Raw genomic sequence first — 25914 nt, forward strand, 5'->3', positions numbered from 1 at the left:
AGCAAGGCATCCGTGCTCTGTGCGCATCTGCTTCCTAGGCAGCAGTCGAGCACTTCTTCAGCTCTGCTCTCTAAGCAAAAATGAAGCTTGCTGACCTTTCCTCAGGTCTTGATCTGTGTACACATTCTAAACAGGACATCCACCTAGAATTTACATGTGAAACTGCATCTTTTTTTTTTTTTTAAGTGCATGTTTCTCTTTCTGCAAGCTGTTGTGAATAACAAGGAAAATACTATTTGACTTCAGAATAAGAAAAACAAAGTGGGAAAAGCCTAGATGCTCAAGGTAAGATTTATTTTAAGTAATCCTCCATGGTGTACATATTAGAGAAAACTGTCATTTCAAATTTGTCTTTCTTCTAAAAATGATTCATTAAGCTTAAATGTAAATTTAGTACACACAAAAAAATGAAGTGGATAAAGATCAGTTAGAATGAATCTAAGTTCCCATAAACTTGCACAAGCAACAGGACTTTTCAAAGCCAGGCCCAACTAGAATCATAGAACAGAGAAAGGTAGAAAAGGTAAACCCAGACCACATTTATAAGAAAAAAGTTTCGTCAAAATTTGTGATTTGACCAAGGAGGTTCATTTTGTACTTCTAAGGTTTATTATTCATCTAATTAGTGCTAGGGCTGGAATCCTGGGCCTTGAACATGCTAGGCAAGGGTGCTACCACTGAGCAACTCCTCTTCCAGCCCTTTTCCCTGTGGTTCATTTTGGAAATGATGTTTCATTCATTATGGCCTTGAATTCCTGGTCTCAAGGGATCCTTCTGCCTCCACCTCCTGTAACGGGGAGTGAGAGTACAAGTACACACCACCATACCTGGCTTGAGTAACTTTTAGCCTTTTATCCCTCATAATCCTATTTTATTCTCATTTTACCCTCCCTTTGCTTAAACAAAGGGGAAAAGTCTACTGACTTGCATTTGGAAAGGTTTTTCCACTTTAGAAACCTCTAAATGAAAAAATAGTTTAAGATGAGTGACTTATTTCTCACTAACACAGTACAGCAGCACATAATAGAAGATAATCAAGTAAAGCATCCTTCTATGATTCTAATATCCCCTTCAATTCAAGAGCTTGCATGCTTCCACCACGTCCGTTAAAGATTCTAGGTTACCTTTTATATTTAATCCTAAGTTAAGGACTTTAATTTTTCCTTAAAAGGCTTTAATTTTTCATGAAAGGCTTTGAAAGTCTCCTTCTAAAGCTTCTTTAAGTTTCCAGTATTTTGTTTGCAAAGTACAAACTCTGATTCACTAGTCTTCTCGGTCACTTGAAGCTGCATAGCTCAACTCTTCCACGTGGACGGAAGACATGAAAGCTTGCTTTCTCCCCCAACGACCCCATACAAAAAATATGTACACAAGAAAATCTTAAAGACAATGTACACACTAAAATAGCCAGTTGTATGACTGATGTATTAATGACACACTGCTATAATAAAAAAGCTGAAGCAACTTAATAACCAGTAACAAACAGATGGCTACATATTTTTAGTTGGTCTATTGGAGTAAGATGATATGGCCATCAATCTGATCACTCACTTGGCAAATACTGATCAAGCCCCTGCTATGTGCCAGACACTGGAGAAAAACCTAAACCAAAGAAAGACACATGGTCTCTATCCTCAGAAATCTGAGGAAAAAAGATATTAAACAAACCATCTTATAACTGCATACACAGATGTAAACTGTGTTCAGTGCTACGAAAGAAACAATGGGGCACCCAGTTTAGAATGGGGGGAGGGCTAAGTTAGTGAGTTGCAAGAGTGATGTTTGAGCTGCACCCTAAAGATGAAAGGGTCTGCTATGGGGTAGATGATCAGGCCTGAGGCTGGGGCACTTCTACCTTCCAGGCAGGAGCAGCACGTGCAAAAGCACAGTCCAGGAGGAAGGGTGACACCAGATCCTGGTGACATGTCCTCCGGTCGGGTTCAGAGTGGGTGAAGGGGCCTGAAGCAGAGTGCTGACAAACTGACTGAGACAAGTGAGTAGATGAAAGTGTCCAGCAGAGCAACAGCCCTGAGTCATGACTGGAGGGAACGCAGAGCCACATGGGAAACGCAGGACGATGGGAAACGCAGGACGATGGGAAAGCAGGACTCCCAACAACACGTGGCAACTAAGTCAATGAAAGGTGGCGAGAGGGGAGGGCAGCAGGCTTCTGCGTAATGCGACGGGACTTTGCATTTGTAAAAATACTCCCCAAAAGAAGTGCATTGCTAAATTAGGGTATATGCAACTGACAGATTAGATAATCACTACAAACTCTGACCCAAACTTGTAACTACACACTAACAATGACGAAATGATATAATAAGTTTTATAGTACAAAATACATAGTTGTAGACACCATATGATCAAACTATATTTTAAAAAAGCTAAACACTGAAAAGACTGTATTTGAAATAGTGCAGTACTTCGTTTGCTAATGACAGAACATTAAAAAATGTAATAATTTACTAAGAATACGTTGAGAAAAGGAATCTAGCAAATTAGAAAATATAGTCATCATGATAGTATATGCAAAAGATATCAATACAAATATATCTCTGTTAAAAGTTCTAATGTCTTAATGTGAATCTGTTTTACCTTTCTTTAATGAGTGCAAGGCTGAGGTGAAGAAGGTCAGATAGCCAGGAGGCTGGGGTGAGCTGCTGAATTCAAAGTACCCGAGTACTCCAGGCTGCAGGAACAAGAGCACAATTAGGTGACTGACACATTCTCAGTAATGGAGAATATTTTAAATATGCAAAAAATAACAAGACATAATAATTGACAATTAGTGCATTTTGTTGCATTTCTTTAAAAAGTCTACCCACCCGAGAAAGGCTGCAAGCTGGGGCTGAACTCCACCTCCATCCAGAAAGTCCTGGGGCTAAGGGACAGAGTGCAGCAGCCTTTATAGGATGGGCCATGGCTACTTGGGGCACTGAAGCTCAAAGCTCATTCTCCCACCCTAAGCAGGGCTTTCCACCTCTTCTGACAGCACTCTTCTCCTAGACCTGGCTCAAAACCTCCAGGTCAGGTTTAATTCACTCCAAGTTCACCTTCCCACTTCACTGGAAATCGGGACATATCTGAGCGGTTTCATGTGTGTTCAATACCCAGCACCTAGCATAGTCCAGTGGCAGGTCAGCTGTCCTCTCTGGTCAGGGCAGCTGCAGAAGGTCCAACATTTGCCCTTCTGCACCTCCACCCTCACCAAACTCATTTCCACTTGCTCATTCTACACCAAGTTTACCAAAGAATGGCCCCTCCATCTGCCAAACCTATGAACTGTCGCCTACTGGACACATTCCGCCTTCCTGCTCACAGCACCTATTCTCCTTTGGAGGTCCCATGGCACTTCTTGTACCTGGTTTTGCTCTTTAATCATTGTTATCTGTCTTAATAGCTCAACTGTGGGCTCCCTGAGGAGAGTGCTGGGCCTGGAGTCAGAAGACTTCAGCTCGAGTCGTGGCTGAGTGCCCAATAGTGGATGATCCTTCACATTAGCCTCAGTTTCCTCTCTAGGAAACAGGCCCAGCTCTTCGTGGGATTGGCGTGAAAAGTAAATCTGATAAACTAAGGCACCAGGCAATTCAAAGAGTCCTTTTCAGCCCAAAAGCCTCAACACCATGCTCTCAGTAACTGTGGAGGCTTATTTATTACTGGGACAAAACTGAACCCAAAAGTTAAGGTGCAAATTTAATCTGCTGACTAGGTTTGAAATCAGTACATTAATTTCTGATCTGTAGTAAAGTATATCACCTTCCCAATAAAAAAGCCAATTACCTAATTACTAAGATTTAACTTTAAATGAATCAATTTGTTTTCATTCTAATAGAAACTGAGATGGGACTTTTAATCAGAACATCCAGAAAATTTAGCAAATAACCAATTTCTCAAATTAAGGAACTAGGAAAGCAAAGTTTGTGTTCTGTGGAGCTGGGGACTAAACCCAGGGGCTCTCACTTGCTCAAGCACACGCTCTACCACTGAGCCACATCCCAGCCCAAGTTACTGAAAACAAAATTTGCTCTTGCCCTATTCCTTCAAAATATTTTTAATAAGTCAACCTACAACTGACTTAAAGTAGAATACTACAGTATTTGTGTTCTTAAGATTTCAAACCATTCTATGATCATGTAATAAACTTTCCTACTTAAAAAAAGGACAATAAAATCTTCAGAAATTCTAGCCACTTAGGTAATATGGGACATAACAAAATGGAAACTAATTGGAAGAAAACGGACTCATTTAAGTTTCTTTAAATTCTGACCAATCTCTCAAACTAAAACCTATGGAATAAATTCATTCTAAGTATTAATAAATATTCTATAGATAGAAATTAAATAATGTGACTTTTACTTCTCCCACATTATCATTTTTTTTTTTGTAGTTGTAGATGAACAACATGCCTTTATTTTCCTTCTTTCACTCTTATGTGGTGCTAAGGATGGAACCCAGTGCCTAACACATGCTAGGCAAGTGCTCTGCCACTGAGCTACAGCCCCAGCCCATCCCACGTTATTTTAGGTAGCTTGTGGCAGTGGATATGTGGCCTATAAACATGCATGTATCTACACGCATATATGCAATTACATATATATACATGTACATACATGCACACATGCACAGAATAATCAAAGTAAAACAAATATGAATTCTGAGTCTCCAAGGAAATCCAAAATAAACCTTCAAAAGTGAATAAAAGGAGGGCTGGGGAGATATTGCTCAGCTGGTAGAGAGCTTGCCTCGCATGCACAAGGTCCTGGGTTCAATCCCCAGCACCCACCCCCCCACACACACAAAAGAACAAAAGGTAAAAGTAAATAGAGGGGCTAGGGTGGTAGCTCAATAATAAAGCGCTGGCCTAGCATGTGAGGGGCACTAGGTTCAATGCCCAGCACCAAATATAAATAAATAAATAAATAAAATAAAGGTCCATCCATAACTAAAAATGTTTAAAACAAAGTGAACAGAGGATGAACCATGTGCAGGTATCCTTTGTGGACATTTCTACAGTATAATGAGTTTGTTTTTTTGTTTGTTGGTACCAGAGATTAAACCCAGGGGTGCTTAACCATTGAGCCACATCCCCAGCCCTTTTTTGTGTTTTACTTTGAGACAGGTTGCTTAGGGCTTTGCTCAGTTGCTGAGGCTGGATTGGAAGTTACGGTCCTCCTGCCTCCTGAGCCAGTCTCCTGAGTCTCCTGAGCCACTGGGACTGCACATGGGCACCACCCCACCTAGCTAAGGTTCTTTTTCACTAATGCCATCCCCACCACAATTTACATGGCTTGGATGAAAGAGCCTCTGCTTCAAGGAAATGCTACTGAATTTTCAAGTCGTTTGACCAAAGAAATTCACCAAACATTACAAAGCAAAACAGCCCTATGTGAAAAATTATTTTCATTTTTCATTGCCAAAGAAATGAAGAACACAAGACTCAGTAACTATATGAGATGACTACAAGTGTATAAATTGTAAAATACTAGCTATTAAAAACACAAGAAGTTGATGGAGTACAGTAGCTACAATCCCAGCTACTCAGGAGGCTGAGGTAGGAAGACCTTGAGTTCCAGCCCAGTCTGAGCAACTTAGCAAGGTCCTGCCTCAAACAGAAACAAGAGACAGGCAAAGTACATTTTAAGTGCTACGTGACAGATACAACACTGTAGCATTCTCTGTCAAATATATAAAACTGGCTTGCTTGAGAATAACCTGAAATTAATACTTCAAAATTATAAAAAAGAAGAAATAAAGTGAAGTAATGGTTAACTGTTTATTTCTATTGCAATTTATTCTTTGGCTTTTGTTGTTTTACAGTACTGGGAACTGAAACCATGACCTTGCACACTCAAGTCAAGTGCTCGACTACCAAGTTACATCCCCTGCCCTGTATTGTAAATTATTATTTAAAAGTTACCAAACTGGGGCTGGAGTTGTGGCTCAGCGGTAGAGAGCTCACCTACCACATGCAAGGCCCTGGGTCCGATCCTCACCACCACATAAAAATAAATAAAAATAAAAATATTGGGTCCATCTACAACCAACAAAAATTTTAAAAAAGAAGTTATCACACAACATGAAATTTAAAGTGTTTTCCTGTTTGTTCTCTAAAATTTCAATGTCTCCTCAACAGAACCTATGTCATTTTAAGAAATTCTCACAAAACAGCTACCTATATTTTAGTTTCCCCCACATTTTTAGCTGAAGCTGAAGAAAGGTGAGTTTGAGGAACAAACACATCTTCACCCACAGACCTTTCTGGGTCTAAGCCTTGGTCTGCTCAGCTGAAATAAACCCATTTGGAGGTGCCTTCCAGAGGACCTGGGCAAGAATACAGGTCACCTGACACTTGGAACATGACATTAGGATTCAAGCCCCCAGGGTGCAGGGATGTCCCTCTGTCTTCTGATGCTTGCCAGCTGCAGTGTCTCTTAGCAGTCCACTCCGGGATGCCCACACAGCCTCCAGGTGACCAAACAGGAGCCCAAGTGCTAGTGTTGGTCTTCCTTCGTTGGTCCACCAATCAACAGTGTCATCAGGACACACACTGGTGAAAAGATGCCTCTGTGACTGCTTCTTGAGCCCCATCAGTCCAATTCCTTCTTGGGGCTTTGCACTGACATTCTCATGTTCTAGAACACTCTAAAATCTCTTCAGGGTTGGGTCCAATCACATAGGCTCCACATTATTTAAGATTTATTCCAATCTTATTTCCTAAAGAGGTCTTGCCTGGCTTCTAAAATAACAGCGTCCTTCCCCTATGTCCCTAAATCATCCTTCTCTACTTCTCTTCACACACTATCTCAAGTTACCCTGTGCATTTACTTCCTAGAGTTGCCCTAACAAATTACCACAAACTGGTGGTTCAAAACCACAGAAATTATTCCCACAGTTCTAGCAGCTGGAAGTTCAGAATCATGCTCTCCTGGTCGGGTGCAGAGGGTCCTGCCTCGCCTCTTACAGCAGCTGGTGGCTCCAGGCATTCCTTCCTCGACTTCAATTTCTGCCTTCATCTTCACATGGCCTTTTTCTCTGAGCCTTCTCCTTTTTGATCAACACACCAGTTTTTGGATTTAGGACCCACCCTAAATCCAGGATGATACCTCTCAAGACCCTATTTCCAAATAAGGTCACATCCTAAAGTTTCACCCAGACATGAATATTAGAAAGACACTCTTCCGCCTAGGACCCATTGTTTGTTTTCCTGTCTGTAGGGCTGCGGGGTAGCTTAGTGATACAGTGCTTGCCTGGCACATCTAAGGCCCTGGGTTTCAAATCCTAACACAACATAAAATTTACAGTGTATTCCTGTTCGTTTGTTGTCTACCTCCATGCTATAACTCCAGCTCCAAGACTGCCTGGCATAGAGCAAACAGATACTTGTTAATGAACAAACAGGAATAAAAAGATAAAAAGACAAAACTCCTCCATCAAGTTCACACCTTAGCAAAAAAACAAGACACAATGAATACTAGAACCAGTTTGTATTTATCTAACTTGACCCAATTTGTGGTTAATTTCATCCCATGACATACAGTGTATTTACTTAGCACCTGTTATAATGAGGAAGTTGGAAATTGGTTATTTCTAAGAGGCCAGCAAATCCTCACTGACATATTTCTTGTGTAAGTGGACACTGTTTGTAGGACAGCATAAAATTTCAGCAAATGGTACTCACACCCTCTAGTGGTCATGAGAATAATTACCTTACGTGCTTTTCTCAGCGGCACTTGAAATATTTCTGTACCAATATTAACTCATAGCTAGAAAATGTAAAACTATTTCATTCACAGTGCTATACAACTATGAACTGACAGAAATGGGGTCTATTTTCTCAACATTCAGACAAAATTTTACTTACCAGCAGTATGATAAATTCTACTTTTCTCTAAACTGCTCAAGTTTTTGGTCACCTGGTAATTTACCTAGCACCCCCACTTCTTTCAAAAAGAGATTCCAATGTCTTTTCTAATCCTACTTAAATTTAAAAACCACTAAGAACAAATGTACTAATGTAGGATAAATAACCATTACTAATTACAGAAATTCACAAAAAGATTTGGAAAATATTTTGGCTGCAAACACAAGATAAAAGCTCAAAATAATTGGCATTTGGCAAACAGATGATAATGTACAAACTGGATCATTCTGTGCTTTAATTTTTTTTTAAATTTTTTCTGAAATTAGATAAGCCATAAAACTAGTGACTTTGAAAACTACATTAACATTACATATTCCTATTCTCTTCCTAATGAACTTAACATTCACCAAAATAAAGATGACACTGGGTTCCGGGGGACCATGTTGTCCACGATGATAAAAGTACTTCTTCCAGTCTGTATCTGAGGCAGGAAAGGCCTGCAAGGAACAGAGTCTGCAGCTGGAGTAACAGCAAGCAGCAGAATTTCCTTACATGGTTTGCAACGAGATGACTTAAAGCTATTCATTTCTCTCTGCAGTATTCCCTGGGAAGTTCACTGCAGTTTTTAAACACACCATGACTTATAAGGTAGATATCACTTTCTTGTGTATCTGGGAATACCAGACTCTACCTAGGCTCAATATTGTGACTTTCATTCATAGACCACCCCCAGTTCTGCAGAATAAATGCTAATGACAGGAAATGGCAAAACTCCTGCTCTAATAGTAAAGTCAAGAGTCATGGAGCCATCCTCCATCCTTCATCACTATTTATTCTTAGACCTGTTCATAAGAATAAAGGAAAAGAAAAGCTAACAGCCAAATTAGAAGCCAACACCTTTCAAATACTTCTGTCCTGAAAGAAAAAATTTCAAAAATGACATAAATAAGAAATATTTAAAATTAAATATGAAATTTTAATCTCTAGATAGACACTGAAGTTTCAACTCATTGACCTTAAACATTACTGGGAGGAAAGAACATGGGACACAAGAAGGAACTGGGGAGCCAGAGACCTGGGCTAGAGCCAGCCTCCCTTTAGGCAAGCACACTGTCTGTGGCTTCCCTCTGCTCAGAGTGTCCGCTTCCCTCTGCTCATGTGTCCACTGGCAGACAAGAGGTAAAAGCCAAAGGGCACTTACCATCATACACCTAACTCAAGATTTTCTAGCCAACAGAACTAAAGCAGAGCAGAATCTACAGGTAAGTGTTTATAACTTTCAACCTTTAATGTCTTCCTATGGTGTTTAAGGCAAAACTGATTTTCTAGTAATCGTATCTGAGGTAAGATAAGAGTTATATTTTACAAACATAAAACTACAGTTAATGATTAATAATCTTAGGTAGATTTGAGATATCAAGTCAAATAAAATATTTTTCATTGGTTAAAACTATTCCTCTAAGCCAGGCACAGTGGTGCACGCCTGTGATCCCAGTGGCTCAGGAGGCTGAGGCAGGAGGATCATGAGTTCAGAGTCAGTCTCAGCAATGGCGAGGCCCTAAGCAACTCAGTGAGATCTTGTCTCTAAATAAAATACAAAATAGGGCTGGGGATGTGGCTCACTGACAGAGTGCCCCTGAGTTCAATTCCCAGTACCCCCGCCCCACAGAAAAAACACTTTAAATAATATCCAATTTAAAATAGGCTTTTGAATGGATTCAACTCTAAGACTTAAAAATTCAAAGCAAGATATAATTACAACATTTGTCAAACCCTTTAACTTATTTATAATTTAATAATCTTTTCCTTTTTTTTAAGGAGAAAAGAAACAGTTTAAGTAAAAAGTTGAGTATGGGGACAGCTTTACTGATGAGAATCTAACTCACTCCTGGCTCTAGTCCCCCAAAGATAACATTCCAGAATTCTCTAGCCAAGGCACTATTGAGTTTCCATCTTTTCTCTACTGCTACTTGTCTATTACAAGCAGATAAACTTCCAACTATAGACTGTGGGTTTCTGTGTGCTCCAGGAAAGAAGAGGCAGGACACCTCGTCTTAAGGCCTAACAGGGAAACATAGTCACTTAGAGTGGCAGTTTCACTATGGCAATTTTGCCTCCCAGGGACATCTGGCAATGTCTGGAGATATTTTTGGACGTCATAACATGGAAAGATGATGATGGAACAAGCATCTAGTAAATGGAAGCCAGGAATGCTAGTAAATATCCTGCAAAGCACAGGACTGCCCCCCTCAGCACTGAATTCTCTGACCCCCATATGTCAACAGTGCCAAGGTTGAGAAACCCTAATACAGCAGGTAACTCCAAAAGTACTATGTATTATAGAGTAGCGCCTCCAAATGTTCCTATGTATTCAACCATCAAAATCATGAAAGATTCCGGACCCTGACTGTTATCTTTCCACTATCTTTACAGAGGTGTGCATGAACTGACAGTTCTTTCTAGGCAATACAATTTGGTATGTTTCACAAGACAAGTGATTCCACAAATACCATGCTGGGCTTGACTCCCTAATTCTTCCACATTTAACCAAGTGTCTTCTCTTGACAACCAGACCATTTCATCTCCAGGGAGAAGCCCAGCAGAAGATGATGCCAACGCAATAAAAGCTATCCAAGGCCTGGGGAGGAAGCATGCCATCTTCAGGGAAAACTGAAGCCTTTGCAGTGGGGTTCCATCATAGCAGCACCCACGGCGCCTGTTCTAAAGGTGGTCTGATCTGTTTTACATAACCAATTAAGTGGGCTGCCAAAACCCAACCACAAGTGACATCATCAGCACAACACTGGGACTGAGGGAAGGAACTCCTTGTGATAGCGGGAAGCAGGATCTGTAAAAGCACTGCTGAATAGCAAATTCAGAGGGTGCAAAGGCTACAGCTCAGGGTTGCCTGTCCGCTCAGTCACAAATGTGCACTGTTTCTCTCCTACATATGCTGCTAGAAAGAACACGAGAGATAATAAGTAAAAAGGGGTTAAAATCGGCTGGGGTTGTGGCTCAGTGGTGGAGCACTTGCCTAGAATGTGCAAGGCACTGGGTTCGATTCTCAGCACCACATATAAATAAATACAATAAAGATCCATCAACATCTAAACAAAATTTTTTTTTTAAATGATATATGTTGTAGATTTCAAGGTCATTGACTCAAAAGTTCTTTCCTAGCTAGGTGTATGGTAGCACACACCTATAGGCCCAGCTACTTGGAGGCTGAGGCAAGATTGCTTAAGCCCAGGAGTTCAGGTCCTGTCTGAGCAACATAGGGAGGCCTCCATCTCAGAAACAAAATAACTTTCCAAACAGAAGCTTAGGAAATTTTTGTATCTTTCCAGCCTCTAAAGTTCATGAAGCCACAAAAGTCGGTGAGGATTACCTAAATCAACCAAAACTCTTACTTCAGAGATAAGAAATTTACATGAAGCTCATAAATTAAACTTGCTAAGGTCAGGGTTAAAACCCAGCTCTCTAGAATTCTAGTCAAGTTCTTCTCCTTACTACACCACTCTGCCAAGAACTGAAGCAGAAAAACTGGCTGAGAGCTCTCTAGAGGTACAAATCTCTGATAGAGAGGAAAATAGTTATGAAGATGCTCTCAGTCTTTTTGGGAAAGCTACCAATGCTGTATGATAACTGTTGCTGCTATGCAGCTCCTCTCATTTTTCTCTTTCCTTTTCAGAAGGGCTTGAGTGAAAATTTAAAGTGGTGGTGGGACAGGGTACTTAGGGCCAGGCATGATGGTGCACACCTACAATACCACAACTCAGGAGGCTGAAGCAGAAAGACTTCAAGTTCAAGAGGAGCCTGGGCAGGTTAGCAAGACCCTGTTTCAAAATAAACAAAAAGGGCTGGGGATGTAGCCCAAGGGTCAAACATCCCTGTGTCCTATCCCTACATCCACTACCAGAAACAAACAACAACAACAAAACACTAAAATAGCATGCTTGAGGCCCTGGTTCGATTCCCAGCAACAAACACATGCATGCAAAAAAGAAAAATAAAAAATAAAATGAAACCAAGGGTGCAGCTGGGGTTGTGGCTCAGTGGTAGCGCGCTCGCCTAGCATGCTTGAGGCACTGAGTTCAATCCTCCGCACTGCATAAATGTAAAATAAAGACAGTGCGTCCATTTCAAACTAAAATAAATATTTTCTTAAAAAAATGAAACAAAGGGAGTATCCATCAAAACTGGGCAAAACAAACCAACCAACAGAGCATGAATGAAGGATGACATGTCAGCCCTGCAAGGTCATTTTTGTCATGTGCGTTATAGACAATCTTTTTCCTTTTTATAAACATGGAAAACTCCAGTAAATATCATCACAGTTATGTTTCTCTTAATAACCCTAATATCCAGGATGTTTTCTGTGATATCATTTTTACTGAGACGATACCCTGGGTATTTTCTATGTCTTACTTGGTTTACTTCTGCTTACAGTGGAGAAAATGAAGACTTAAAGAGGGTAAGCAGCCTCTGGCCACACAGCCATAAATGATGGAGCTGGGCTTCAACTCAGTCTGACTCATGGCTTTTCACCATTTTGCTGTGCCACCCCCAGTTGTACCTGAAGACTTCAAAGAAATCTTAAGAAAACCCTGGCCCAGGCCCTGATGCCGAGGAGGTGAGAAACAGCCCCAAATCCCAAACCCAGTTAGTCCTATCATGGGCCTATGACCTGGCACAGGAAGAGAAACCGGAGAGGTCCATCCCTCATTCACATGAGATTAAGGAACATTTACTCTGATGTACATCCAAGATCTACAAGCTGAATGACTGGACATTAAACAAAGTTGCTTGGGGAATCTGCTAATAGTTAATACGTAAATAGAGTTTCTAAGATGAAAGAAACCATTTACAAATGATGAACTGGTGGGAAAAAATCACCTCCAATCTATATGAAATATACCTAGAGTAATCAGACACAGTCGGTCAGGGAGGTCTAGGGCTGGGGACACGGCTCAGCTGGCAGAGGGCTTCCCTGGCATGCACAAAGCCCCAGCACCACCACCAAAAAAAAAAAAAAGTCAGGCCTAGATTCATGTGGATTTTCACTCTATGGTATATTCATGGTCTTGACATTGATGCGCCCAAGCATCACTTACTTGTTGTATCCAAGTGTGACCTTATACATGTCCCCATGAAGGATTTTGCGGAGCTAATTTTATAATTTTTTAGATTATTTTAATAATCTCAATACTGGCCTTTCAATAAATTATCCTGAATGTGCATGAAATATCTTATAAAAATAATTTATCAGGGTTAAAGATGGCAATGAGGAAGCAGGAGAGAAGCCACGCTAAAAAACTGGGAAATTTTCCACAAACAAGAGCTTGAAATAGTTACACAATTAATAAAATAAAATAACATATATTTCCACTAAAAAAAAGCAAACTACAACAAGAAAAGTGAGGTATTTCTGCAATACTGCAAAGCATCAAATGACATTCTTAGAAATTGACAACCACAATAAATTGTAAATTAACTCTCATGTACTTTAACTATAAGACAAGGTGAAAGTTTGTTGAAAATTCCCAAACAAAACACAGAATTTTGCAAGCTTTCTATTCCCTTAAAACTCATTTGATCAAACCATCATTATGGTAAGTCATCTCAAAATGCATTTTTTTTTCTGGGTATTGGGAATTATATCCAGTGATGCTTTACCACTGAGTGATATCCCCAGTCCTTCCTTCCCATCTTTCTTTCTCTCTCTCTACCTATGTATCTATTGTGAAATGGGGTCTAAGTTGCTGAGGCTGGCCTCAAACTTTCGATCCTCCTGCCTCAGCCTCCCAAGTACCTGGGATTACAGTTGTGCACTACTGCACCCAACTCAGAAATGCATTTAACTGGGATTTATCTATAAATTGATCTTTTAACTGCTGCAATTCAGGAGGTATTTTAAAAAAGAAAAAAAAAAAAAAACACCTTTAAATATGAACAATCCAATATAACCCAGTAAAAGGCCTTGGGAACAGAGGAGATATGAAAGATAGGTACCTCGTAGTTTGAGAGAAAATCTAGTAATTCTGATTGAGATGGGATGTAGAGAAGTGGTTTCATCACCCGGCGGACAAACTTCTCAATGTAAACAGCACTCATGGGGCCTTTGTATTCGATTGGTCCAAAACTAGTACCAAAAAATAAAATAAAATATAAATAAATAAATAAAAAGTAAAAATAATACACCATGCGTTAACCCTGCAATGTATAGCTAAAATCATCAATACCATAGGATGAAAATGTCTTGCTTTAGTATCAAACTGTTTCAGGGAAGTAGCCTGCTTTGCTCAGGGGTGCTGGGGCGCTAATTAAGAATCAACAGTTTAAGGAGGGGGAGGTGCAAGCAGTGTGACCTTTCTATGAGCTTCATTCAATTGCAAACTAAATTCTTTTTAGTGTCTGAAAGAAAAATGAAATCCCACAACATTTCTTTAAAAATAAAAAACAAAAACAAGGCTACTGTGGAAACTGGCCGCATGCTGAAAGGATTCCAGGATCTTAATTGCACACCTCACTGCACATGGGTGAGGACTTCCACATGTCACTCTGAAATGAGGAAAAGCTAAGCAGCTGGCCCTTAGCCAACAATATTCCTTTAAGTGCCTAAGTATTCCATAGGCACTTAAAGGAAGAATCACTAAATGAAGCTTAAGTCTATCTAAAGCTTTACTAGAACATGGGAAAAAAATGGAAGTATAAAGTTAAGGAGCTTGCATAACCCACCTTTCTTCCTTTTCCTCACAGCTGTCCTTTGGGACACAGGAATTTGATTCAGCACTGCTAAGTAATGCCTCCCTAATTCAGTTACGTTCCTAAGCTAGTCAGAATCCATACATGGCTCTCTCAACCTCACACAACACAAATACAACTGATGGTTGGTGGCAGAGTAGGGAAGGTACGTGAAATGCACCAACTCCATAACTGTTCTTCTCTCTAAACAGCAACTGACACTAAGCCTGTTGTTAATACCAACAATAGCCCAGTCAGGAATTAAATGCTGTGCTCACGATACATGGTCATAAACATACATACACACACACACACACACACACACACACACAAACATGATGGAACACAACAATTCCTCAGTGTATACTACAGAACATGAGATGGAAAGAATTTCAGTATGAAAAAATAAAAACAGCATTGTACAAGCACAGCTGGGAGAAAACAGTTAAGAATTCTATCAGTTCAAAACTTACCACAATTAGTTCTGTTTAGAAATCATCACTATCACCACCAACCCCAACAATCACCAACAATTTTTAAAGGAAAAAATTTTTCTTAAAAATCTGGTAACTTGGGCTGGGATTGTGGCTCAGTGGTAGAGTGCTTGCCTAGCACGTCTGAGGCACTGGGTTCGATCCTCAGCACCACATAAAAATAAATAAGTAAAACAAAGGTATTGTGTTCATGTACAACTAAAATATATACATATATTAAAAAAAAAAAAAAAAAAAAAAAGCTGGTAACTTATTTTGTTCGGCAAAAAGGAGCCAACAAATCCAGAAATCTCATCTAAGTAAGCCAACAGGCTCTGCTGAGTTTCCTTGCTGTGATATTACAAGGGTCCAACTGACTTACCAAGATTACAAGATTCCAGAATGCAGGATGTGGGGCATGCTTTACCAATAAACTACAGCCACTGCCACGGGACATGCTGTTGGATGGCTACCAAGCTCTGACAGGGTTGTGAGAACATACCTCCCTGCTTCAGGCCCTTAATTAACTTTTTCTGTGACTGGTCTCAATACAAACCAAAAAAATCTACTTTCACAAAACAGAAAAGCCTATTAGTTTCTTTAAGTGGCTTCTACAAAATAAGTCATCACAACAAAAAAGAGCAATAGCAGCAACAAAAACACACGAACAGCAGTAGTGTGCTCAGTAATGAGACCCAGGGAGCACATTCACGGGCCTGTTAACCAGAAGAACCTTGGGACTACTGAAAACGCTCCAAGGACCCTTTAGTCAATGGAAACATTTCATGTGTGTGCACATAAAATAGAGATCTTGAGGAGTCTAAGGTAGAAAAGAAATTTTGGGAATTTCTGTGCCTTAGCACTGTTTTAGGTACACAGGCAGTGGAAGTGTTGCCCCAAGCAGTAAGCAGCCTACACTGACACAAACAAATAAAACATCAACAGGCAAAGCTGAGTGACAACTTGGATTCCTCATCTGTAAAGCAAGAGGGTTGGACTAGATACTTCTAAAGTCCTTTCAATCTTTTTACAAAAGCTAAAAAAACAAACAATATAAGATAATACTGTATGCCCATGTTCTCAAAAAGATATCTGTACTCAATTCAAAGGGAATTCTTCCGATTTTAATGCCACATCAAGTTAAGGTCACCTCTGGGCAACCTGCAAGGACTTTCACTCCTGCTAGGCATCTGTGCCTATTTCCAAAGCCAGAGAGTAACACAGGGGCCTCAGGAGGCAAGTTCATCACCATGTGACAGAGAACAGAGTCTGAGGACCTTCAGGTACAGCTTACACTTACCTTAAAAGAAAGAAAGAAAGAAACCCTGAGACAGTTATCAAGAAAGTATTCTATATTCTAAACAATCTGCACCTTAACCTAAAGTAGAGGTAGAACCTCAAATTAGTGAGCAAAAAGCAGGTCGGGGGATCAAAAATGGTCATAATATCCTTAAGCAAAAACTGGCTTATTACTGCAAATATTAAAATTATAAACACGTAATGTCCAAAATAAAATGTGAAGGTGGTGGTCAGGTAGAAAAGTATCATTTTGCCCAAATACTACTATCAATTGCTCCTGGAAACAATATTATGTGCCACCCAACAGTTTATGTTAGAGATATGGAAGTGAATGGAATGGGATAGAGAATCTAGAAATGATTGTCTACTGATGCTTGTGATAAACCATATTGACTTCCGCCCAGGGAGTTCAGAAGGAGGGAAAAGGAAAACCTAAATTGTAAAGACCTTACTAATCAATTCTTCTTTACCCATATGGCCTTCCATAAACTTCAAGCCAATCACATTGAACAAAGACAAACTTCCCATTTTCTGCCTCCAAAATCCTTTGAGTCAGATTCTCAGACATGACTAATAATACCCACAGCATAGTCTGGGTACCCAAAGCCAACCCGGTATTTTTGCAGCAAAAATAGGTAGCTTAAGTGGGATAAAGACCACAGGTAGCCCCATCTTACTTTAGGCCAGATGAATGCATCTGGGGACAATATTCAAGAAACTTCAAGTTTTTCAGTCCTTGTGATTTCAGAACTTTGGATATGAAATTGTGAACCAGTAGTAATTTTCTTCCCAATGAAAAAATATGGTAAAATGCACTCTTGACTGTGTGATGCTGCCAGATAAGAAGATGAAGAATCTTATGTATTTTTGCAACATTAAATACTTTTTGGGTGGCTCCGGGGATTGAATTCAGTGGCACTTGACCACTGAGCCACATCCCCAGCCCTATATTTTATTTCACTGAGTTGCTTAGTGCCTCACTTTTTCTGAGGCTGGCTTTGAACTTATGATCCTCCTGCTTCAGCCTCTAGTGCTGCTGGGATTACAGGTGTGCGCTACTGCGCCTGGTACAAAATACTTTTTGAACACCTGAATATACAGTCATTCAGTGGAGCAATTTGTACTTTTAAAACTAATATTGCATACAAAATAATAATAAATAATAATGGGGGGGAGGAAATGTAGCTCAGTGGAAAAGCACTTGCCTAGCATGTTCAAGGATCCAGGTTTGATCTTTAGCATTGTAAAAACAATGAAAATAAAAATAAAATGCTATAATATATATAATGACATAAAAAGATGTTCACAAAAGTGAAAAAAAGCAGTTTAGGAGATAGTATTATTGCCTGATCTCATCTTTACCTTATTAAAAAAGTGGTAGACATGTAGATTTATAGGAGAAAATAAATAAAAACACAGCCATTATACAGAGAGCTTTTAAAATTTGTGTTTATCAATTTTATACAGTAAATATCTAATACTTTTATATAGAAAAAATTCATTAAGATATTGATAAAAAATTAGAAACACTACTGAAAAGTCCTTACCTCCGATGGTACAGATGTATTACAGGAAAATAAAAGAAGTGTTTCTGTTTCCTGCATTTCCCCTGGTTCCACCAACAGTTAACTGCCACAAACAACACCTGCGGAGCAACAAAGGGTTTCAAATGACTATGAATAACAGCTGAGCAGTACCGAGATCTGAAAGATGAAATCAGAAATGGAACCAGTCCTCTCTCACAGAAACAGAAAATACATATATTCTTAAATATACATATATTCTTAAAATTTGCATAAGGCTTTCAAAGAAGTTCCTAATTTGCCACTAAAATAAAAATGACAGGCTCTTCTCTACAGTGCCAGCTAGGACTTGGAGTCTGACCCAAGAGTTATTTGTTTCAAATTTTAAAGTGAATGAGTGCCAAGGAGCTTCTTCTAAGCATGAATCTGCTAACTTAGAAAGATATTCTGGGGGCTGGGTATATAGTTCAGATGCACAGCGCCTGCTCAGCATGCTCAAGGCCCTGGGTTCAATCCCCAGCAACACAAAAACAAACAGAAGGATATGCCCTTTGATTGTCAAACTAAGCATCCAAAAATTAAAATGTTACTGTGAATAAAACGTCATAAATATCAAAGGATATTTTAAAAACAAATAATCAAAGCTTTAAGCCATGATCTAAAAGGCATTTTTTTGCTACTAACTACATATATTTATGAGTAGATGCTGATGTGTCTAGGGAAAAGTGTCCTCTGACTACAATTTACTTTGAAAGGTGCCAAAAATGAGATGGATTAATGGACTGGAGCAGCTTCTCAACTCTGGCAGTACTGCCATTTGAGGCTGAATGCATGAAGGGTTCTGGGTTACCTGCTTTGTGATGACGGATATCCTAAGAACTAGACACAGGGTGGTGCAGGGCAGGGGATATAGCTCAGTTGGTAGAGTGCTTGCCTGGCGTGCACAAGGCATTGGGTTCAATCCCAGCTTTCCTGTGCTCTACCCACTAGATGCCAGAAGCACTCATTTCTGAAGCAGTGACAACCAAACACTAGACAAGGCCAAAAGTCCTGGAGTCAGGGCAGGGGCAATATGGCCAGCAGTTGAGAACCTCTGAATTTGAGGAATGGTTAGATGCGTAATTACATAATAAGATATCAACAGAATTTGGATGGTGGGTACGTGTAAAATTCTTTCATGTTTGCTATATGTTTGAAAATATTCACAATAAATTGTTGAAAAATACAAAGACAAACTACAAATCAAAAGCCACCTTTGAATGTTTTTATACCTACTATTACAACAACCAACTGCTCAAAACATGTGGCAACCCTTCAGAACTCTATTTCTAGGAAAAAAGAAAAATAACAGTGGCTTTATTTGAAGTTTACAACTCCTCTTTTTTTAACTCAAAAGTAGGGCACAATCCACCATTTTGCTAATTTTACTAAGCAATATGGTGCAAAAGATTTTTGCATATTTCTAAAAATAAACCCAGTCCTTTTTTTTTCCTTCTCAGCACATGGAGCAAAAACTCTCAATGTGGAAGAAGCTGAAAATTTTTTTTTGAAAAGAGCTCAGCCAGTCACTATGGGTGGTACTATAACCCTGCTGTGTTATTTCTGTGCCTCTTTAACAAACTGCTTGGCTCCACTGGAAGCTGTTATTATTCCAATACCATCATTCAGAAGGGCAAATATTCCAGAGCAAAATACCATTAAACTACAGTTCATCTAAAATAAAATACAATCTTCCCTTTTCCTCACGTGGACAATGGGACTGCTGCTCTTTACATTCAGAAAACTGGGGAATCACTGACAAAATGGTCATTTAATTTCTGTTACCCACTGCTTGCCTCCTAGTGCTCCGTTAGAATTCCTGTTTCCTCCTGGAGTTATCTGCCAGCTTGCTTAGTACTTGCAGTTCTTAAAGGGGATGGGGAGAAAATAGAAAATAAATTCCATGGGCCCACAGTGAGATCACAAAATGTGCCCCACTGGTACAAATTAGTGTTATAAGGAACAGAGAATTATATTTAAGTAGTACTTGGTACACTCTCGGTGATATAATGGTTAAAAAGGGTTCACCTGGCAGGTGGAATGCCTAGTCACCATCTATAACACTACTTGTTTCTAAGAAATACCAACTGAGGGCAGGGATACAGCTCAGCTGGTAGAGTGCTTGTGCCGCATGCACAAGGCCTGGGTTCAATCTCCAGCACGACCAGAAACAACAACAAAAAAAAAAACAACTGAAAGTTCCAAATGAACTTCTGCAATTCTGCTGCCTGCACAAGTTAACTCAGGTCAGTGGTTCTCAGCAGCAGCCTCTCATGGATCTGTGGGATGCTTTCTGTTTGCTGCTGTGACTGGGGGAAGCTACAGGACATGTGTAAGGTAGGGGACTTAGCAGACATCCTCTAATGCTCAGAACTGCTCTGCACTAGGAAGGGTCATCCGTATCATCCCATAGTTTTCTAAATGCCTGCCAAGCACTGATGTTTGCTACTGTCCAAACCCAGAACTGTTAACTCCCTTTGACACATGACTCCAAGGTCTCCTATTTATGTGAGTTCTAAGTGAGGCTGCTGTGCTGAATTTCTCAGGAACACAACTTTTGTACAGACCGAGGACAAAGAGCACTTTGCTGTTCAGAGTCCCCAACACATCACACCTCTATCAGTCTGTATTTATAACTATCACACTCACAGGGGCTCTACATAAAAGTATAGGGACCTGCTTTGCCCAAGCATTTATATACTGAAATACACCATGTTTAGATGTAAATTACTTTTCTTTTTTCCCACCATTTTTGGTTACTGCACTAGATTATTTTGAAATTACATGTGTAGGGGAGTTTTATCGTCTATGAATTTCTTTCAGGAAAAGGGACAACATAAAATGCCCATTTTTCTAGAAGGCAATGGGAACCACTGGGCTTAAAACCACTGATATAACCGAGGACTCATTTGCTTATGTAACCCTCTTACCTGGTCCAAAGTTGGCATTCATTAAACATTTGTTGAATACAGTTCTGGTTCATGCAATAAAAGGTCAGCCCTTGTTATACATAAATCTCTTCTACATAAAACATCTACATAGCAGTTATCAAATGGCTGTGCAAGACACACATAGAAATAGGCTTTCAGCCCTCTTCTCCTGCAGTACTGAGACCTCACTGCCTGGCATCCTGGGATAAGCGCTGGCCTTATCTCAAGATCCAGAATTTGCTCCACTCTTGCCTCCAACTACAAGCATCACACTCAAATCCTTTGTTCTTTTACAGAAGGCTTTGTAATTGACAAACACTCCAGGAGTTCATCTTGACAAAACTGCCAGTTGGGCAAGGTGTCTCCATGGGACACCCTCTCTTACATACAGGATTGATGATCATTAATTTTGGAGGCTGAATGTCAGCATTACCTGGTCTGAAAGCCGGTTTGCTGCATGCTCAATTTCTGCCCTGGCAGCAATGGACTGGCCACACCACGGGGCATAAAAGAACAGAAGTACCACCTCCGAATCCCGGCGAACATGCTCTGCATAATCCAGTTGCCCCTGGAAGAGGTCAAGGACCAGAGACCTCGAGGAGAAAAAGCTGACAGGAGGCTTTGCTGGTATTATCACATCTTTTGCTCGACTAAAAAAGAGTAAACACAAACAAGATTACTTATTTATCTTCTTCTTAAAACAGCTTTGTGTGGAAGGATAATGAAGCTTACAAGGAAAGGCTCCTTTTGAATTAAAAAAAAAAAATTGGAGTCGTCAAATCACTGTCCTGTAGTAAAAGTAGTATACCATGCTAAAGCACCTTCCAGCTGAGCCAATACAGACAGATGACATTTTGGAAATGATTCTCTGGTATTCTGTCTCACCAGGCATGGGCTGGGAGAGGATTGGAGAGCAAAATTATCTACAGTCTTGATGCCACACCCCAAAGACTCCATCCCTATCTCTTCGAAGCCTGGCTTACCACAGGAGCCACTGATCTTTAGGGCCACCAGCTCTGGAGCTCAGAAATATGGGGAGGGAGCACACAGGCCACCATTAGTAACACTGCTTACCAGTGACTCGAATCTGAGAAAACACTGAGTTTGTTAGGTAGGGCAGGCCTGTACTTACCCAGGGCAAAAGTAATAATAATACACATTTATCCATATACATCATAATCCAAAAGGTATGAAACACAAGTAACAAACAATAAATCTATTTAACTGGAAAACAGGCTTTCTGAATACATGAGGTTCCCAGCAGGGAGAAGTCAGGAGAAGAAGGAACATTGAACAAGTGGTCAGAAGTCAGAGCGGCCACAGCTTTCCTATTAAGACAAATAGGTTTTGGCTGGAACTATATCCCACCAAGTTAAAATGGCCTAGTAAGCACTTTGAGTCATCCACATATCTGCACTAACATAAGACTATTATAATAGTTTAACTAGGAAACAAATAAACAATATAAAAATGAAACTCTAAAAAAAATACTAGATGAAACCAAAAGAAGGCAAAAAGGACCAAGAGAGGAACCAAACCCAGAAGGTACAAATAGAAAACAAGTAGAAAAAAAAACTTAAACCAAACCACATCAGTAATTATAATTACGTTAAATATAAAAGGATTAAACAATTCAAGTAAAAGGAAGAGATTGCCAGACAATATAAAGCAAGACCAAATTATATATTATCTAAAAAAGACACATTTTACTACTCAGAAGAGGCTGAGGCAGGAGGATCCCAAGATCCAGACTGGCCTGGGCAACTTAGTGAGACCCTGTCTCAAAATAAATAAAATAAAATGGGCTGGGCTATAGCTCAGTGGTACAGCACTTGCCTGGTATGCATAAGGCCCTGGATTCAATCCCCAGCATTGAAAAGAAAGGGGGGGGGGGGCTGACATTGTGGCTCAGCGGTAGAGCGCTCACCTAGCATGGGCGGGACCCGGGTTCGATCCTCAGCACCACATAAAAATAAAGGCACTGTGTTGTGTCCATCTACACCTAATAAAATAAAAAAAATAAATAAAAAAGAAAAAGAAAGAAGGCGGGGGTGGGGGGATAGCTGGGGAGACACATTTTAAATATAAAGACAAAGGACGAAGCATAAGGATGAGAAAATAAATGTAAAAAGGAGTATTTACTGCTAACAGTAAGCACAAAAAAGCCAACATGACTCATCAGGTAAACAGCTAAACCAAGGCACATTCTTACTCTTCAACTTTATTCCAGAATTAGAAACAAACAAAAATGCTCATACATACTATAACTTAGATGAATCCCCAAATAATTACGCTGAGTGAAAAGAAGCTAGGCACTAAAGAGTACATATAATATGACTGTATTTATGTGAAATCTCAAAATAGACAAAAGTGCTAAAAGGAGCAGACTTCCTATTTGAATGACATTGTAACCTGCAGTCTCTATAGAGCCTTCAGTCTATATAGAATATGCCCATAATCTCAAAAATTCACTCAATGACATTTTTAAAAATTATTGTTTAGTCATAGTTGAACACAATACTTTTTTTTTTTATTTATATGGGATGCTGAGGATCAAACCCAAGGCCCCACACATGGGAGGCAAGCGCTCTACCACTGAGCCACAACCCCAGTCTCCTTACATGACTTTTTTTTTTTTTAACACTTATGTTTTAGTCATAGTTGGATACAATATCTTTAATTAATTAATTTATTTTTATATAGTGCTGAGGATCGAACCCAGGGCCTCGCTTATGCTAGACGAGTGCTCTACTGCTGAGCCACAACTCCAGTCCCTTATATGACATTTTTAAAATGTCAATTTAGCAACTGTTATTGCATTTCAGACATGGTCCTTCAGACACAGATACCTAACTTTCTAGCAGAGGAAGATGGCAAGTCACAAAACATGCAAACAACTAACAATAAAATACACAAAATTGTCACTGCTGTGTAGAGAATATAATGTGGTGATGTAACAGGAAAACAGTGGCTCCACCTATAGGGTGGTAGACAGAGTAGTACCAACTAATGTGAAAACTGAGTGACAAGACAGCCATGCAAAGAAGTGGGACAGGTTGCATGGGGAAAACTGACACATTCTGCAGAGATCCAAAGTCCTGGTATATGGAGCAATATTTTTTTTAACCATTTAAATTGCATCTTAGGTGTGAAATAATGCAATCTGTGGGAAATTATAGGTATCTGACAGCTCAAGAAAAGAGAATCACAAGTTAGTACTTTTGCTCTGCAGGTTCAGAGGAGTTCCTAAAGTAAACAAGCCAGATAAAATACAAGACCAATCAAAAAACAAACATTAGCCAGGTGTGGTGGTACATGCCTGTAATCTCAGCTACCTGGGAGGATGAGGCAGGAGGGTCATAAATTCAAGGACACCCTGCACAACCTGGTGAGATCCTGTCTGAAAATGAAATAAAAATGGCTGCAGTATGTGTGGCTCAGTAATAGAGCACTTCCCTAGCATGTGCAAGGCCCTTGGTTTAATATCAAGTAATGCAAAAAGAGAAAGAGAGAGAGAAAAAAACTAGCCAGGAAAGAGAAACACTTGCCTCTGCTCTATCAGAAACATTAATAAAACTGAGGGCCGTGGCCCACGCCTGTCATCCCAGTGGCGTGGAAGGCTAAAGCAGGAGGATTCAAGTTCAAAGCCAGCCTCAGCAATTTAGCGGGGCACTCAGCAACTCAGTGAGACCTGTCTCTTAAAAAAAAAAAAAAAATTATATATATATATATATATATATATATATATATATATATATATATAGAAATATAAAAAAGGGCTGGGGATGTGGCTCAGTGATTGAGCACCCCTGGATTCAATCCTCAATACAAAAACAAACAAACAAACAAAAACATTCATGAGTTTCCATTTATCTCTTGAATTTGTTTCCTTTTCTGGGGGGAAAAAAAAAAACAAAAACAAACCCAGATCCAAGATGTCTCACAGCTCTGAAATATTTCAGGTGCAAAAAAACTTGAAGAGTTGGTTGTAAACAAGAAAGGCCCATTGCAAATACAATTTTTTTTTTTGGTGGTGGGAACTGGGGATTAAACCCAGGGGTGCTTTACCACTGCATTTCACCCCCAGCCACACACACCCTTTTTTTGAAACAGGGTCTCACTAAGTTGCTTAGGGTCTTGCTAAATTGCCACGCTTGCCTAGAACTTGTGATCCTCCTGCCTCATCCTCCCAAATCACTGGGATACAGGTGTGCACCACCAAGCCTCGCTGCAAACCCAAGTTTTACATGAAACTTATACCCTACAACTCCTTCAAAGGAGAATAGAGGCAGCTTTGAAGTAACAACCCTCCAAATCAAGGTAAAAGCAAGCAGGATAAAGTCATGGAGATTTATTGCACAGAAATGCAGGTAGATTAAATACTCAGGGATGCACAATTATTAGCTGTGGCTCAACCTAAAATCAACTTTTTTTTTCCTTCCACTATCTAGTTTGAACTCAGCTAAGTAATAGACACTAAAGAGAGCAGTCATTTATTTCAGGTCTGGAGCTACTAGGAATAATTAAATAATAACAAAAATTTTTAAAGATCCCAAAAGACTCCATTTATTCTCCCTTAAGCCTCTGTCCTTATTAAAGATCTTAAAATAAGAAAAGGGGACATAAATGCTAGAGTCAGTTGTGTGGCAATAAAATAGTAACATGACACCATTCCATCAAAAAAGATGGAAAAAAATAATCTGAGTCTATCAACAGATTGCCAAATTTGCCAGTAGCACAGAAAGAAGACAAATAAACAAACTCATTGACAAGCTCACTGTCATTACCAGACGCAGGTCAGAATTCATTGTTAGCTCTAGAAACTGGATTTATACTCTTCCTTCTTCCTGAAATCTCAAAGAACTTTCTTATCAAGCCATGTTGTCTCAGAACAAACACAAAGCATCATTTCTACAACTAGACAGACTGAAGTCAAAAAGAAAAGAAAAAAAAAAATAGCCAGGTGCAGTGACACACGCCTGTAATCCCATCAGCTTGGGAGGATGAGGCAGGAGGATCACGAGTTCAAAGCCAGCCTCAGC

The 25914-nt window shown here is 39.7% G+C and overlaps 1 protein-coding gene across 3 annotated transcripts in view; it reads right to left on the reverse strand.

The window, feature by feature from the left end:
- The window catches only part of Txndc11 (thioredoxin domain containing 11), a 61566-nt gene that overhangs the window by 33564 nt on the left and 2088 nt on the right, over window positions 1-25914 (reverse strand). For 2 of the 3 annotated variants that reach the window (XM_046445706.2, XM_046445715.2), the window contains exons 2-5: window positions 21306-21522; window positions 17928-18025; window positions 13877-14006; window positions 2599-2692 (exon numbers count right to left, since the gene is read on the reverse strand). In XM_046445706.2, the coding sequence (XP_046301662.1) occupies window positions 2599-2692; window positions 13877-14006; window positions 17928-18025; window positions 21306-21522 (539 nt within the window). Of the gene's footprint in view, window positions 1-2598; window positions 2693-13876; window positions 14007-17927; window positions 18026-21305; window positions 21523-25914 lie in introns of those variants that run through there. The other variant, XM_046445724.2, reaches the window with a different exon arrangement.

The sequence above is a fragment of the Marmota monax genome, unplaced genomic scaffold (assembly GCF_021218885.2).
Source record: "Marmota monax isolate L192 unplaced genomic scaffold, Marmota_monax_Labrador192_F-V1.1 WCK01_AAM20220418_F8-fsc00035, whole genome shotgun sequence".
NCBI classification, from domain to species: Eukaryota; Metazoa; Chordata; class Mammalia; order Rodentia; family Sciuridae; genus Marmota; species Marmota monax.